Source organism: Bubalus kerabau, chromosome 20 (genome assembly GCF_029407905.1).
Source record: "Bubalus kerabau isolate K-KA32 ecotype Philippines breed swamp buffalo chromosome 20, PCC_UOA_SB_1v2, whole genome shotgun sequence".
In the NCBI taxonomy this organism is placed as follows: Eukaryota; Metazoa; Chordata; class Mammalia; order Artiodactyla; family Bovidae; genus Bubalus; species Bubalus kerabau.
The window spans coordinates 33,659,397-33,676,823 of NC_073643.1; the positions used below are offsets into that span (position 1 = coordinate 33,659,397).

The 17,427-nt window shown below is 39.4% G+C and overlaps 1 protein-coding gene across 14 annotated transcripts in view; it reads right to left on the reverse strand.

Moving 5' to 3' along the window:
- LOC129634852 (uncharacterized) overlaps nucleotides 1-16,482 on the reverse strand; it is a 103,606-nt gene extending 87,124 nt beyond the window's left edge. For 5 of the 14 annotated variants that reach the window (XM_055557232.1, XM_055557227.1, XM_055557228.1 and 2 more), the window contains exons 1-2: nucleotides 15,528-16,482; nucleotides 3,662-3,739 (exon numbers count right to left, since the gene is read on the reverse strand). In XM_055557232.1, the coding sequence (XP_055413207.1) occupies nucleotides 3,662-3,739; nucleotides 15,528-15,854 (405 nt within the window). In that variant the 5' untranslated portion in view covers nucleotides 15,855-16,482. The other 9 variants (XR_008705949.1, XR_008705952.1, XR_008705945.1 and 6 more) reach the window with 8 other exon arrangements.
- Nucleotides 16,483-17,427: the final 945 nt, after the last annotated feature.

Genomic DNA, 17,427 nt, shown 5'->3' on the forward strand with positions numbered 1-17,427 from the left:
AACAGGTCAACCACCTGTAAAAGAATGAAACTAGAACACTTTCTAACACCATACACAAAAATAAACTCAAAATGGATTAAAGATCTAAATGTAAGACCAGAAACTATAAAACTCTTAGAGGAAAATACAGGCAAAACACTCTCTGACATAAATCATAGCAGGATCCTCTATAACCCACCTCCCAGAGTAATGGAAATAAAAGCAAAAATAAACAAATGGGACCTAATTAAACTTAAAAAAGTGGAAAGAAAAAATTCTTTCCACAAGTATTACAGGGCTTATATCCTTAATACATGAAGAATTCTTACAAGTCAATAACTTAATACAGCATGGTGGTAATAGAGAAATAGAAATAGATAAAAACAGGTGAGCAATAATTTCCAAGAAGAGAAATCAATGGCCAAAAGAAAAAAAAGCATGAAAATGAAAAAGACTCAACTTTATTTGGAAACAAAGAAATGGAAATTAAAAAGTGAAGAAGCCATTGTTACCTATCTAATTAATAGATTTTAGAAACTGGTAAGCCTTAGTGAATGATGTGAGTACACTAAGATGGGGACTTTCAAATGTTGCTGATAAGTGTGCAAATTGTTGCAAATTTTATGAAAATTCTAGAATTTCTTTTAATGGAATCATATAGTATATTCTCCTTTATATCTGGTTTCTTTCTTTTTTTTTAATGTTTGATGTTTTTGAGATTTATCACTGTTTTGGTGTACAACAGTAGTCCTTTCTTTTTTACTACCAAATAATTTTCCATCCTGTGAATGTGCACAAATTGCCTATTTATCAATTTCTTGATAGACATTCACTTTTTTTCCAGTGTGGGACTATTACAAATAAATCTGTTATGGACATCCTTTTTTTAATTTTTAAAAATGTATTTTATTTATATTTTGGCCACACCACATGACTTACAGGATCTTAGGTCCCCGACCAGTGGTCGAACCTGCACCCCCTGCAGTAGAAGCACAGGATTGCCAGGACTGGATAACCACTGGACTGCCAGGGAAGTCCCAGCTACTATGAACATCCTTAAACATATCTCTGTATGGACATATGATTCATTTCTTTTAGGTAAACACCTAGGAATGAAATTGCTAGACTGTTCAATAAGTGAGTGAGTGTTAGTCGTTCAGTTGTGTTCAACTCTTTTGCAACCCCATAGACTGTAGCCTGCCAGGTTCCTCTGTACTTGGGATTTCCCAGGCAAGAATACTGGAGTGGGTTGCCCTTTCCTTCTCCGGGGGAATCTTCCTGACCCAGGGGTGGAACCTGGGTCTCCTGTTTTGTAGGCAGATTCTTTTCCATCTGAGCTACCAGGTAAGCCCCAGATCGCATAATAAGTGCATATTATACTTTGTAGGAAACTACCGAACTAATTTCCAAAATATTTGACTACTTTACATTTCCACAAGCAAGTCCAAAGGTTAGAGTTGCTCTTTGCCTTCAGCAACACTTCCTACTGTCTTTTAAATTTTAGCTACTCTAGTGGTCACATATGTTTCTTTTTGAAGCAAGAATATCTTATGGGCAGTGCAGTGTTCACATTGCTCCAGATCTTGGTACACAATATCTGGTTATTTCACTCTTAACAGGTTATAGTAGATCAACAAGTTTAGGTAGCAAAAGCCTGATCCTTTCCAATCTTTCATCAGTTGATTCATCTCCTAATGATTTTTGAATCAATTATTTCATCAGGGAATACAAAATGGTAATTAAAAAATTATCATTCCTTCTGCATTTTTAAAAAAATTTGGCTGCACCAGGTCTTAGTTGTGGCATGCAAGCTCTTAGTTGAGTTATGTGGAATCTACTTTCCTGACCAGGGATTGAACCTGGGTCCTCTGTGTTGGGAATGTGACATCTTAACCACTGGACCACCAGAGAAGTCCCCTTTTCACATTTTTAACCAGAATTATTTTATAAGCAACAACTTTCACATATTGATCATGTCTACTGGTTTACCCTGAAATAGAATTTATACAGGAAACAGGGTAAATCCTTAAATCTTTCTCTACAGCCAATAAACTAAATTGTCAATAATTTTTCAGAGTTTCTATTGACATGGAAAATGTTCACAATATAGTGTTAAGTGAACAAATCAAGACAAAATTATATTTATTAACAGTACTAGTTGTCTCTGCTTTGTGGGGTTATGGATAGTTCTTATTGAAACTACATTTTGCTTTATTTTCCAAATTTCTATAATGAAGATACAATACCTAAAAGATCTGTGCCATGAAAGTCATAAATTTGCTGGCCTAATCAATGGATGACAGGGTTAACTTGCAGCTATCTATTGTATACTTTGTAAAAGAGCATGGAACATATTATTAATAGAGAGAAGGTAGAGTTTCAGACAGGCTAGCTCTTGAGTCTCTCAGATCTAATACATTTTCTTTCATCAGGCCATAACATCTTTTACAAAGAAGTGAAATATTGGGTTGGCCAGAAAGTTCATTTGGATTTTTCAGTATGATGTTATGGAAAAATCTGAATGAACTTTCTGGCCAACCCAATAGAATGTGCTAGACTAGAAACAAAACTACTGGAAAAAAGAAAACATTAGGGGATTGTTACCATAAAGTCCTAAAATAAGACCTTGACAAAAAATCCAACAGAAAAAAGGCCTTCTGCTCCTCTATTTATTGATAAATAATGATGGAGATTTTATATCGTCTGATCTCTCTGATTTTATGACTCACACTAATGTTAGATACCTGTGATATGTCAGAATCCCTTCCTTTCACATATAGAATCACTCAACATGCCCATAATAGTGCCATTTACCAATATGTGTCTTGTAAGGGTTCAAACCGTTACACCAAAAAGAAAGATATTTTACAGGAAAACAACTGATCTAGGAAATCTGACTTAGGAACAAAGCTGATTACAAAATATGGCCCCCCCGCTTTGATTCACGCATTCAGATTTTTCCTGGAGCCACAACTTATTTACAGAAATTGAACTCTTGCATTTTCATCTTCGGCATCTGATTACCAGAATCTCAGAATGGCATACAAAAACACCTGAACTCACATCTTTTCCCCTGACAGCCTTTCTGTTCTTTAGAGCAGTTTTCATTTCCTTTTAGAGACAGTCTCTTTGGCCCTTTCAGAACTATCAGACTGAAACATTCCTTAAAGCTTAAAATGATGTTTACTGAGATTGACAGTCTATGGAAGTCAGGATTTCCTGCTGGTTTGACTAAATAAAGTGTCTCCTCTATGACTATCACCATGCACTATTACATGGTCAGAGATGTTTCATGCTGTTCACCAGTGTAGTTAACCCAGAAGTGAGGACCATAAAAAGACTTCTTAAAGTAGAAATATAAAGATATCAGTATTTCTGAATAGCTGCTCTATCCTATACTTTACATTTGGCTATTTGTTTTATCCCAGCATGTATCTCTCTCTTCTACCACCAAAAACATCCACTTTTCTTTTGGAGAATCAATGCTTATTTGTATCCATAAGGTTTAGGTAGGATTGACTTTATCCTTCTGGGAATGGGCTCCCCTCACCTTCAAACAAAGGTATTTCTTTCGACCACTGTGATTTGTGAATGGATGTGTAAATAAAATGCATCAATTCCAGCTACTGAAAAAAGGAGCTATTTCCCTCTCCCATGGAAGCCATCAGAAAAGATAACTTACCTTTAGCTGGAGGATATGGTGGGAGGCTGTGTGGCCTGGAACTTCTACAGCCGTTGCTGCACGATAAGCTGAGTCACTCTGGGGACAAAGCCAATACACAGAGGAGAGTGAGACACAGATCTAGATTACCCATGATTCCATGAATCCTGTATCAAACAGTTGTAGTGGAAGTATTAGTCATTCAGTCATGTTTCACTCTTTGCAACCCCATGGACTGTAGCTTGCCAGGCTCCTTTGCCCATGGAATTCTCCAGGAAAGAATACTGGAGTGGGTTGCCATGCCCTCCTCCAGGGGATCTCCCCAACCCAGGGATTGAATTCTGGTCTCCCACACTGCAGGCAGATACTTTACCATTTGAGCTACCTGCTGGGCTACAATTCAAAACTCCACTGGACTTTTTAAGTTGTGAGTGATTATGCCTGCTTTTCTTAAGCTAAATTGGATTGAGATTCCTTTTGTTTACAACCCAAGGTTCCTAGCTGATATACTGTCTATAATTTACCATATTTCCCTCATTATAATGGGCTTTCCAGGTGGTGCTAGTGGTAAAGAACCTGCCTGTCAGTGCAGGAGATTTAAGAGACTCAGATTCAATCCCTGGATTGGGAAGACACCCTGGAGGAGGGCACAGCAATCCACTCCAGTATTCTTGCCAGGAGAATTCCTTAGACAGAACAGCCTGTCAGAACAGCAGTCTAGAGTCTAGAGTCTAGAGTCCATAGGGTCGCAAAGAGTTGGACATGCCTGAAGAGACTTAGCATGTATGCATGCGCTTCACCATACGCTTGTAAGATAGGTATTATTAGTACCCATCTTACAGTTAAAGATTTCAACTCTCCAAGAATCTCAGTAACGATACAGCTAAGAAGTGAACTTTAGTTGTCTAAAGCCCACATTGTCAACCTCTGTGCCAATATTTCTCAAAGTGTGGTCTGGGAATTTCTGAAGGGGATGTCCAAAACTCTAGGGATTTTAAAGTCAAAGCTACTTTTATTATAATACTAAGATATTATTTGTCTTTTCTACAACCATTATCTTATGAGAGCATAGTAGTGTTTTCCAGAGGCTTCATGATTTGTGATGATATTACAAATCTGGTGGCAAGTAGAATATGTGCTTTTGTGTTCTATTGTTTTCTAGAATCTTCTACGGCAAACCCTTTGGGGTTCTCAATATTAGAGTGTAAAGAACTCTCGAGATAAAAAAGTTTGAGAATCAGTGTTCCAAGCTCAAAGTGTGATTCAAAGTGCTCACAGCATTTGCAGTGATACTTTTTCTCTAACATATATCATTTTCATCAGTATTTTACATAAATCAGGTATCACCTTATTACCATTTCATGAAAAGTGGAATGACTGTTACCTTAGATTTTAGTGAGAATTTATAATTTTCTCTGTGTTTTTTCTTGGGGAATTCTAGAATTTGTGAATTTTAGAGAATTAAGGGCCCTTTCTTTTAAGGCTCTAAATTTAAACTGACCTCTTGGCAGAAATAAAAAATTTTCCAATTTAGAATTTCTAAACAGAGGTGTAACAGAGTGGGTGCATTAAGCCTGTGTGTGTTCTAAGTCGCTTCAGTTGTGTCCGACTCTTGCTACCCCATGGACCGTACCCCGCCAGGCTCCTCTGTCCATGGGATTCTCCGGCCAAGAATACTGGAATGGGTTGCTATTTCCTCCTTCAAGGGATCTTCCTGACCCAGGGATCAAACCTGTGCATCTTATGTCTCCTGCATTGGCAGGTGGCTTCTTTACCACTAGTGCCACCTGGGAATCCCGCACTAAGCCTGGATATAATCAATAAAGGGGTGGATTTTCTGTAGAGGATTTAAAAACAATAGTAAAATCAAAAAAAATTCTGTCTACTTTAAATCAGGAACATGCTCTGACAATCCAAAACAATGTCAAGAATAAAATACTTTGATCAACAATTAAAAATTAAAAATACTTGTACTTGAATTGATATCCTAGAATTTGGCATCAGAACTCCTAAATTCTATCCCACTATGATCTCCCTGACTTGGATATAAAGTCTCTTCCTTCAGTTCTTGCCTTATAAACTCAAAATAATGATTTCAAATACTCCATATTTGTATAGTATCTCTGACTCAATATTTACCTTGAGAAATCTTCTCTGTTCCTCTGGGTCCACCCTCCTCTGATGGTCTCAAGACATTCTTGATGTATAAACAAAACTCCAGTGGAACTCCAGAGATGCTCAGGATTGTAACCAATGTCAGGTTTGCAGATGCGAACTGCAGAGAATCTTCCAGTACATTGCCTTTACGCACTCTCCCATCACATCATCTCCTCCTCTCTTTCCCTTCTCACAAATCACTGTAAGCACCCTGGTCTTCTCTTGGTTTTCCATGCTCTCTGCTCTCCCACCTCAGGCTTTACTCATGCTGTTCCTCTGGCCTAGACTGTTCCTCTCCTGTCTCACCATCTGGCTGGCTTCTTCTAACCCTCCAGGTCTCAGCTTACATACCACTTCCCTTAGGGGCCAACCCTGTCCAACTCTTCAGATGACTGACTCCCCTGTTATTCTTTCATCATCTCCTTTACTTTTCCTTCACAGCACTTATCACCATTTGTACACATACTTGGTTTTTGTCTCTCTCCCCCACCCTTGTGGCTCAGCTGGTAAAGAATCCGCCTGCAATGTGGGAGACCTGGTCCTGGGCTGGGAAGATCCCCTGGAGAAGGGGAAGGCTACCCACTCCAGTATTCTGGCCTGGAGAATTCCATGGACTGTACAGTCCATAGGGTCCCAAAGAGTTGGATGACTGAGCGACTTTTACTTTTCCCACTGAACTGTGAACTCCTAAAGGTGGTCACCATGTCTGTCTTATTCTCCATTCTCCCAACTCCACTAACACTGCCCCTGGCATATGATAGGTAATTAATATATATTTTGTGAATAAATAAATAAATGAGTGAAGAATGCTTCTTTCTCCAAAGAGGACAAAACGCCACCCAAAACTTTATGAGGAAGAAGCATGTTATTGTTTTCAAAAAATAAGATTGCACTTGGGGAGCCAGACATCCTGGAATGTGAAGTCAAGTGGGCCTTAGAAAGCATCACTACAAACAAAGCTAGTGGAGGTGATGGAATTCCAGTTGAGCTCTTTCAAATCCTGAAAGATGATGCTGTGAAAGTGCTGCACTCAGCATGCCAGCAAATTTGGAAAACTCAGCAGGGGCCACAGGACTGGAAAAGGTCAGTTTTCATTCCAATCCCAAAGAAAGGCAATGTCAAAGAATGTTCAAACTACCGCACAATTGCACTCATCTCACACGCTAGTAAAGTAATGCTCAAAATTCTCCAAGCCAGGCTTCAGCAATACGTGAACGGTGAACTTCCAGGTGTTCAAGCTGGTTTGAGAAAAGGCAGAGGAACCAGAGATCAAATTGCCAACATCTGCTGGATCATCGAAAAAGCATGAGAATTCCAGAAAAACATCTATTTCTGCTTTATTGACTATGCCAAAGCCTTTGACTGTGTGGATCACAATAAACTGTGGAAAATTCTGAAAGAGATGGGAATACCAGACCACCTGACCTGCCTCTTCAGAAACCTATATGCAGGTCAGGAAGCCAACAGCTAGAACTGGACATGGAACAACAGACTGGTTCCAAATCGAGAAAGGAGTATGTCAAGGCTCTATATTGTCACCCTACTTATTTAACTTCTATGCAGAGTACATCATGAGAAACGCTGGGCTGGAAGAAGCACAAGCTGGAATCAAGATTGCTGGGAGAAATATCACTAACCTCAGATATGCAGATGACACCACCCTTATAGCAGAAAGTGAAGAGGAACTAAAAAGCCTCCTGATGAGAGTGAAAAAGGAAAGTGAAAAAGTTGGCTTAAAACTCAACATTCAGAAAACGAAGATCATGGCATCTGGTCCCATCACTTCACGGGAAATAGATGGGGAAACAGTGGAAACAGTGTCAGACTTTATTTTTTTGGGCTCCAAAATCACTGCAGATGGTGACTGCAGCCATGAAATTAAAAGACGCTTACTCCTTGGAAGGAAAGTTATGACCAACCTAGACAGCATATTCAAAAGCAGAGACATTACTTTGCCAACAAAGGTCCATCTAGTCAAGGCTATGGTTTCTCCAGTGGTCATGTATGGATGTGAGAGTTGGACTGTGAAGAAAGCTGAGCACCAAAGAATTGATGCTTTTGAACTGTGGTGTTGGAGAAGACTCTTGAGAGTCCCTTGGACTGCAAGGAGATCCAACCAGTCCATTCTGAAGGAAATCAGCCCTGGGATTTCTTTGGAAGGAATGATGCTAAAGCTGAAACTCCAGTACTTTGACTACCTCATGCGAAGAGTTGACTCATTGGAAAAGACTCTGATGCTGGGAGGGATTGGGGGCAGGAGAAGAAGGGGACGACAGAGGATGAGATGGCTGGATGGCATCCCCGACTCGATGGACATGAGTCTGAGTGAACTCCAGGAATTGGTGATGGACAGGGAGGCCTGGCATGCTGCGATTCATGGGGTCGCAAAGAGTCGGACACAACTGAGCGACTGAACTGACTAACTGAACTGGGCACCTAAAAAGAAAAAAAATTGGAGAAACTAGTGATTTGGCCTAATTCCATCAAAGAATAATTGAGTGAAAAGAAATCAATCTTATACTGGCTCTTTTGGCAAGGTAGATTAAGAGTTCATGCTGTAGAATCTATTTATGAGTTGCAAATAGGAAAAACTAGTATATGGTGAAAGAGTAAAAGTATTTTATAACTGGGTGGCTGTCTTGATCTAGATACTGAATACATGAGAATGCACATATATAATCAATCAACAAGCTGTGTACATATTGCTGCATGCAATTTTTATCTTGAAAGTGAAAGTCGCTCAGTCATGTCCAACTCTTTTCAACCCCATGGACTATACAGTCCTTGGAATTCTCCAGGTCACAAGGGAAGCCCATTTTTATCTTAAGATAAAATTTCCTATCTCTAGTTAAAAAAATCTTTATCTAAGTTGGGCTTCCCTGGTGACTCAGCTGATGCCTGCAATGCAGGAGACCTGGGTTTGATCCCTGGGTTGAGAAGATCCCCTGGAGAAGGGAAAGGCTACCCACTCCAGTATTCTGGCCTGGAGAATTCCATGCACTGTACAGTCCATGGGGTCACAAGAGTCAGACACTACTGAGTGACTTTCACTTTCACTTTAGCTAAATTTACAAGTAAAGATTTGAACAAAATTGTTGACCAGACTAAATTGATGCTATAGCTTTTGAAAGTATCAAGAAGCAAAGTGCTTTATGAAACTTCAACTAAAAAATCATGTCATGAGTTGCATTCCTGGTAGGAAGGTATTGCTGTATACATCACATAATTTAGATACATATCCTTTGGAAAAACAAAATACGTATACCTTTTTAGGAATATTACAGCGTCAAACCAATACATAGTATCCAAAAAGAACTCTGCTTTGAAATAAATAATTTTAGTGCTCACTCTTGAAATCATTTTCTTTGTCAAAGAGCGTAAGAAGATGTCATAACTTTGAGCTTCTATGCTTCCAAAAGAAAGAAACAATGCAATTCATGGACATATTCAGTTGCTTCCAAAAGATGCTTGCCTTTGATAGACAGGTGGTTCATAAATTGATCTTTTCACATGGAAATTATGTTGCACTTAATTTTTCTCAGGGCCAAAACTATAAATAGAAAACAGGTCATTGTATCATGACAATAAATTATTATTTATGCACAATGGAGATGAAAGAGTGACTTGCCTTCATAAATTACCTTTTCTGCATGATTCATTGAATTCTTCCTGACCCATGAATAATGAGTCCCCTAATTTCCTACAAAGAACTGGAGAAGTGAAGACAAAGCAAGGGTGGGAGGAGTCAGAGAAAAATTATTGAATTAAGAATTTACATTTTCACATAGCAAAACATGAAGAATGTTCCACGGCCGTCTACATGAAATCGATGCTGCGTAATTTGAAAAATAGCAGACTGATGCCTCTTTATTCCCCTTGACAAGTGCAAAGGTTATTTTAACAATGGCACTGAATACTTGTTCCATGAAAACAGTCTCCTTAAGAAGTACTAGTGTTAATAACATGTGGGATCCAAGTGTCTTTCATGTAAAACCAGCAAAAAGTCTATTTTGCCTGTATAAGCTCTTTTCGTTTGCCCCTGAGTTTAAAAGAAGCATATAAAAATGGTGTTTTCATTAAAATCACAATATGCTCAAAACAACTATACTCTGCAATGCAACATTCAACAGCAGAAAATGACAGTCTGTGATTAAGAATAGTTGACAATTTTATCATATGATTTTAAGGGGAGAAGAAAGAAACAGTTGGCAATTTTTCCCAAAATATGTACTAATAAATTTATTAAAATGTGAGATGCTAGAGTCATCCTTTGTCTTCTCTAGGGAACCAGAAACACAGAAGATGAGCATTTACAGAAGAGAAATCAGTAACACTATTACCAAGTAATCTCACATTTATGATGTCAGTAAATTCCCATAGTGTCACAATCATTTCTAATTTATAGAAGAGCTGCAGTGTAGTAAAATACAAAGCAAAAATGAAGATTCTTTCACTTTAAAAGTACTACTGGATCCATAATAGATAGAATTTTTTTCTTCTTCAAGAAAAGGAAAACAATAAATGCAGTGAAGCTTAGATGGGAGCCTTGTTTAGTTAGAAAAGATTATTTTTTGCTCTCATACATTAAGATCTCCTTATTTCAGACTTCACTGACTTGACATTTATCATCATTTGGGTAAATGCTCAGTTAAGAGTCTTCCCTTGTGGTGTCAGATTTAGAATAGCATCTGAGTAGCACACACTGATTCACACTCTCACAACTTCTCCTTAAAATACATATAAACATTAGGAATGAGGTGAAAATCAGAGCGATAATTCAAAGTAGATCTGATGGTCAGTCTACACCAAAACCTAGTATACTTACTCAATATAATAATTGTTTATAAGAAGTGTGTGCACGCTCAGTTGCTCAATTGTATCTGACTCTTTGCAACCCCATGAACTATAGCCTCCAGGTTCCTCTGTCCATGGGATTCTCCAGGCCAGAACACTGGTTTAGTTCAGTTCAAGAATACTGGAGTGGGTTGTTATTTCCTCCTCCAGGGGACCTTCCTGACCCAGGGATCAAACCCATGTCTTCCTGTACTGGCAGCCTGATTTTTTACCACTGTGCACCTGGGAAGTAGATCTTTATCTGTCCAATGTTTCCAAAATACCAGATTAGACTTACTAGTAAACTATGTGCCCTCCTGCACTACAGGTGTGTGTGTGTTAGGCAGTCATATTGGTATTGTTTTCTTTTCACTCATCTTCAATTCCCTTCCTCCTCAAGTAAGATCTCTCTCTCTCTCTCTTTTACTTCTACTAAGAGACCAAAGATCCCAGAAATCAAATAGATAATAATCTAAGGAAAATGACAAAAGAAGACATAGGAAACGCCCCACCAATAGCTGGGAATTGCTGTTTTTCAGTTATTTCATCAAACACTAGGTTGTGGTAACAGGGTAAGATAATATCAGACCAACAAAGATGCATTTGAAACCATGCAAAGACACTGAGAATGGAGATGAGGATTGAGGGTATGAATTAACTTTCCAAGGTTATACCTTAGTCTTTTTTGAAAGTTGCTCAGTCACCTCATTCCTGTCCGACTCTGTGCGCCCGTATGGATTGTAACCTGCCAGGCTCCTCTATCCACGGGATTCTCCAGCCAAGCATTATAGAGTGGGTTGCCATGCCCTCCTTCAGAGGATCTTCCCAACCCAGCGATCGAACCTGAGTCTCTTACATCTCCTGCACCCACAGGCAGGTTCTTTATCACTAGTGCCACCTGGGAAGTCCTTGTTTTGTTTTGAATGTTTCTCCCCCCAAAACAAGAGACTCTTTTAAGATTCTCATAATTTAAGAGCATGTACAACAAAGAGGACAAAGCATAGATTCACTAGCAATCCTTACACTCTATGAACAAATGAGATCAGTGGACTCCATCATTCTTTTAAATGAATAAGCAGAAAAAAAAATAGGAATCTATGGAAAAAAAGGCAGGAAAGGAAACACTACCTTACAGACTCAGAAGAACTAGCCTCTGGAATGATTTACCACAAAAACGGGGGAGGGGGGGAAATCCCTTTTTCCCCTGCACAAAAGTCCATTGTCCCCAAATCACAAAAAAAAAGACAGAACATTTATGGAAGCTTTCTTAGAGAAGACTGTGGAGAGGACATATATATTTAAATCACACACCATTTGGGGGCGGGGGGAAACGATGAATCTCCATTCACTAGTCATTTCTAATCTCAGCAGATTCCCATTTTGGTTGTACAGCTATCAGGAGGTCTTCTGGCTTCACCTTTCCTCTAAATGGAGCTTTGTTCTGTTACTACTCTCCTTGAGATTCTCTCTGCCCATCCCCAACACACTCCAGATCCAATTTCTTCCTTCCCTTAGCCATGGAGACTTGAGCTTCCCTTTCCCTGGTGAAAACTGGATTCAAAAATCTAAAGCAAAGACTTGCAATGGGTTTTGACAAAACATCTTGCAATGTTGGGTCTCTCTCTACACAGAGATAAGGAAATAAAAATGTCTTTGAAAGTTAAGCTCTTTTTATAAACACACTCCACCATCCTCTTTAGTGACGTGCCCCACAAAAGTACCATAAATTCTTCAGAAGGAGGGAGAATGAGGTTAGATTTTTGTGCATATCTACCTCCAGATACGTAGCAGTATCTCAAAACTGCATTTTCCTGGGAAAACATGGAAGCTTTGATTTCAAAGAGTTGTTATAAAATTCTTTGAAAGATAACAACTATTTTTTATGGAGTGCTGACTTTTATTAAGTGCTAGGAATTCTGCTACATACATCCTTTAGATAGAGTATCTCAATTCTCAAAACAAACTTACAGACCATGATTTAATTAATATAGTCATTTTACAGATGAGAAAACTGGGGCTTAGAGAGATTAAGTTGCCTAAGGTCATATGCCCAGTAAATTCTAGAGCTGGGATTGCCTAAGAAAAATGACTGTTTGAGAAATAAGAACTGTTCAGTTTTCATGATAATTTAAAGCTCTTTTTATTTTGTAAGATATTTATAGTTAATTCAGTCCTTGGTCTGCAAAAGTTTTGATAGTTTCATTTCTTTTATACACTGAATACTTGCAAAATGGTACAGTCAGTCTTTATATAGTCATTCCCCTTAATATCTTTGTGATACCACTATGAGCATTAAGAAATTTATACTCATTTTGTAGAACAACTTTGTTTAATTTCACTTAGTGCTTGATAAAAGGATGTTTTAATGTTTCAGGCTATGTTTCGTAATATAGGAAATGCCATGCCAACACATCATTAACAGCACATTTCTGCCCACTGACTTTCCATCTAGAATAAGGAAATATGTGTTGTGGTGATGACTGTACAGAGAGAATCAATGTCACTAATGTATCAACCAGTGAGTAGCTATATAAAACACACTATAAACAAAAGCCTAGCATAAATGGAACAGGCAGGTCTCAGCTCCATCTTGGCCTAACAATTGCTGCATTTATCAATTTTCAGGCAATTATATGTTATAAGAAATCATTTCCAGGACTTTAACTCTTAATGACTTATTTTCACATTCCTGATGGTGTGGATTAGCTAATCGGAAGAAGAGAGACCTGTGTGGTTAGTGTGTATTAATGCGGAGCTTGTTCATGGCTGGGTTTCCACTCCCTATGGCTACAGTCACACACGTGGTCAAAACCACTCTGCCCCATCACCTATGATACTCTTGCTAATTTTTAAAGAAAAAGCCTTTTAATGGGTCCCTATTTTAAAGAACAAATACTTAAGAAGAATGGATTGACTTTCCATGTTGTGAGGGGAAAAAAAATCCAGTTTTTAAAAGTGAAGTATAGTTGACATGTAATATCATGGGAGTTCCAGAAAAACAAAAATTTTAACCTCGTCTAAAAGCTCCTACTTGCTCTAGACTAGTCTAGGTTAATACCACTTGCCTCTCCTTGAGAACCTGGGTAAAGAATGAGGTTTTCTCTGCCTGCGGCTCTCTGCCATACTTCTCCCTGCCACCTGTTACCTCTCCCTAGTTCTCAAATTGCAGCTGGCGCATTACTCCCTCAGAGAAGCCAACTAACTCAGGACTTCCATCATAGACTAACTGCAAACTGAACTCATATTCGGTAGCACTTATGAATAGGATTGGGCATGCCCCCTGGCTCAGTGGTAAAGAATCCACCTGCAATGCAAGAGACGCCAGTTTGATCCCTGGGTTGCGAAGCTCTCTTGGAGGAGAAAATGGTAACCCACTCCAGTATTCTCACCTGGAAAATTCCATGGACAGAGGAGCCTGGTGGGCTGCAGCCCATGGGGTCGCTGAGAGTCAGAAATGACTCTGTGCACTGGCATGCACACATATGACTAGAATTAGATATTTATAGAGCAGGCACTTTGTCTGGCAGACAAAACAACAGATGTTCTCTCAAGCCTACCTGCAGAGAGGGGAGAGAAGGAGAAGGGGAGAGACAGGGAGGGGAGGCAGAGAAAAGGAGAGGAGAGAGGAGAGAGGAATGATCTAGTGTTTTGGTAGCATTTACTGCTGGGGAGCAGGTGACTGTGCCTGGTGAGGAGGAATGTTTAACCAATGTCTGTCATTACATAGTATAGCTCACACTATTGTCACAAATAAATTTACTGCTTAGGTAACATATGCAAAGCTGAAAAGATAAAACAGAGTTTGTAATGAAAAATGAGACTTCTGTCTGTAGTGGACTCACTTTCTGACCTGGACTTCAGAGGAAACCACTGTTAGCAGCATTCTGTGTATGTTTTGAAACTTGAGCTCATGTGTGTATATATATATATAATATATGCATGTATATATGTGTACATATATAACAATATTACTTTTGTATGTTATTTATTATATATATTTCCACATAAACAGAAAAATGGTAAATTTTGAAAAAAAGAGATAAAACGTGAAAGACCTCAAATTATTTGTGTGTGGAATTGTAAATCACTCTAATTAACCTAGTCTGATTTTGTACAGGGTTTATATCACAGAGGCTCTCGGTCTGAATCCCTTCTATTTTGATATATTCCCAACATAATTTCAACTTTCCAGATATCCATCACGGGGACTTCCCTGGTGGTCCAGTGGTTAAGAATCCGCCAGCCAAAGCAGGGGACAAGGATTCAATCCCTAGTCTGGGAAGATCCCACATGCTGCAGAGCGACTAAGCCCGAGAGCCACAACTACTGAGCTCTAGGGCCCTCATGCTGCAACTTCTGAAACCAGCTCGCCTGGAGCCCACGTTCTGCAACCAGAGAAGCCACCATAATGAGAAGGGGGCAAGGAAGCCCCCTTCCTTGCACAGCAAGGAAGACCCAGCACAGGCAAAAATAAATAAGTAAAAAAATAATAATAATATAAGTTTTTAGACAATAATCTCTCATTGATAGACATTTAAAAATACATATATATAATATATATATCAGGAGAAGGCAATGGCACCCTACTCCAGTACTCTTGCCTGGAAAATCCCATGGACGGAGGAGCCCGGTGGGCTGCAGTCCATGGGGTCGCGAAGAGTTGGGCATGACTGAGTGACTTCACTTTCACTTTTCACTTTCATGCGTTGGAGAAGGAAATGGCAACCCACTCGTGTTCTCGCCTGGAGAATCCCAGGGACGGGGGAGCCTGGTGGGCTGTCGTCTATGGGGTCGCACAGAGTCGGACACGACTGAAGTGACTTAGCAGCAGCAGCAGCAGCATATATATATCAACTACAGAGAACCTTTTCATCCTCTAGGGTGCTTTCTCCCTTACCTCCTCGCAAGCACCACTGGTGTTCCAAACCACGCCATTCACCCCGTGCGTCTGTGTGCGTGCGCGCGAGCGTGTGCGTGTGCACGATTTTGCGCATGCGCATGTGCACGCACGAGTAGTTAAGGTGGGAAGTGACCCCCGGGGAGCAGGAGTGAGAGACGAGGAGTGATACACGGAAGGTGGGACACAGAATGTAAAGCCGCCACTCCTGGTGACAGTGCAAGGTCCGCTGGGACCTTCTGAAGAGCCTCCTGAAAAGCCTCTCAGAACCGTCTGTGGTGGGGTGCAAAGGAGGGTGCATTTCTCCCTGAGGCACCCAGGGCTCATTCACTTTTGGATTTGCTTCTCAATGGTCCGGAGGCAAAATTGTCTTGTTGCACAGATGTTAATTATTCGAGACTACCCTTAATTAGTTGTGTGAGTTATTCATTCTGGAACCGTAACAGAAAGCCTCAGCTGGTTTGGTCTCTGAAGACAATCCCAGGAGCTTTCCAGAAGCCTGGATTGTGGCCCCTCCCCCGCGTATCTCTTCCTTCTTGAACCAGAATATTTTGATTTAGTCAAGCTCACAGAGGCCATCCCCCCCAGGGGGAACTTTAAAATTAAATGTTCAGGATGTACAAGATTTTCAAACGCCCTTTGCCCGTACAAACTAAAGGCTTCAGTGTCGCTGTCCAGGAAAATTATTCAGCTCGTAATCAAGTGGCATTGTGGAAGACCTGTGGGCTCTGACTGTGAGCTGACCATTCATTTTCCTTTGACTTGTAATTTCCCTTGCTCCGGTGATTTGCACATTGCGCTGCACAGTGTATTAAGCACGTTGGCTGCCTTCAAGACCATCTAAATAATTAAAGCGTTATTGAAGAGAGCACGGTACAGATTAGTGTATTAAATACTAATCTGCTTGTTCATTACTGCCTCCTACAAGCACAAAACTGGGAGGCACGAGGCCCCAACTAGTATTAAATCCTCTGTTCCTCACAGAATACTTGTATGGACAAAAGGGATTGCCTAGTTGGTCATTTTGAAAGGTTACTGGAAGATATAGCTGGTCTGTCCATCTTTTTTTATTTTTTTTAACAGAACCATTGGTAGCAAAAAAAATCTTCCTTCACACTAAAGACCAGCTTCAGGCAGGAAGAAATTAAATGCTCCAGGTAATAAAATACATGCACGAGGAAAATGACTTCCACTAGAGTTATACCAGGAGGAGACATAGACCAATGCTCATTTTAAAGAAATTCAGATCTAGCATTTTTTTTATGAGTCTGTACACAAGAGTTTGGTCAGCAGGGAGAAAAGGAAAGTATGATGTGTTATAATCACAATTTAAACTCTGCTTTACAAAATAAAGTGGCTTGTTAAAGAGGTAGTTCTATAAAGACACCCAGAATACAATAAAAGGACAAACAAGAGACAGAGCAATAGCCATGATATAATCTCATTTGTGTAAAATCAAATTATTAAAAACTTTATATAGACTATCCATATGTTTATAAGTGTATCAAGTAATTTCTGTAAGGTAACATAACCAGCTATTTTGGTGTCTCCTCTGGGAGAAGCAATTGATGCTAGGGAAGGAGAGAATAAGATTTTATTCATTATATTGCACCAAAAATTTCAAAATAAATGAGAGAAGAATACATTTTTAAAATAGGCTGAAGAATAAGATGAATATCAGATTATATTATAATAAAAAATTAGCTGAAGATTTTTATACTTCCAAATACCCTTGTGATAGTTAAACTAGAGCCCTAAAACATTTTATACCAAAGTAACTGTAGGGAAAATTGGTTTAGATTTCATAATTTTCAAAGAATCTTAAAAAGATGAAGCTCTTAGGTAGCAAGAATTTTAACCTGCAGATTTGAAGAAAAGCTTATTTTTTCAGAAATCTATG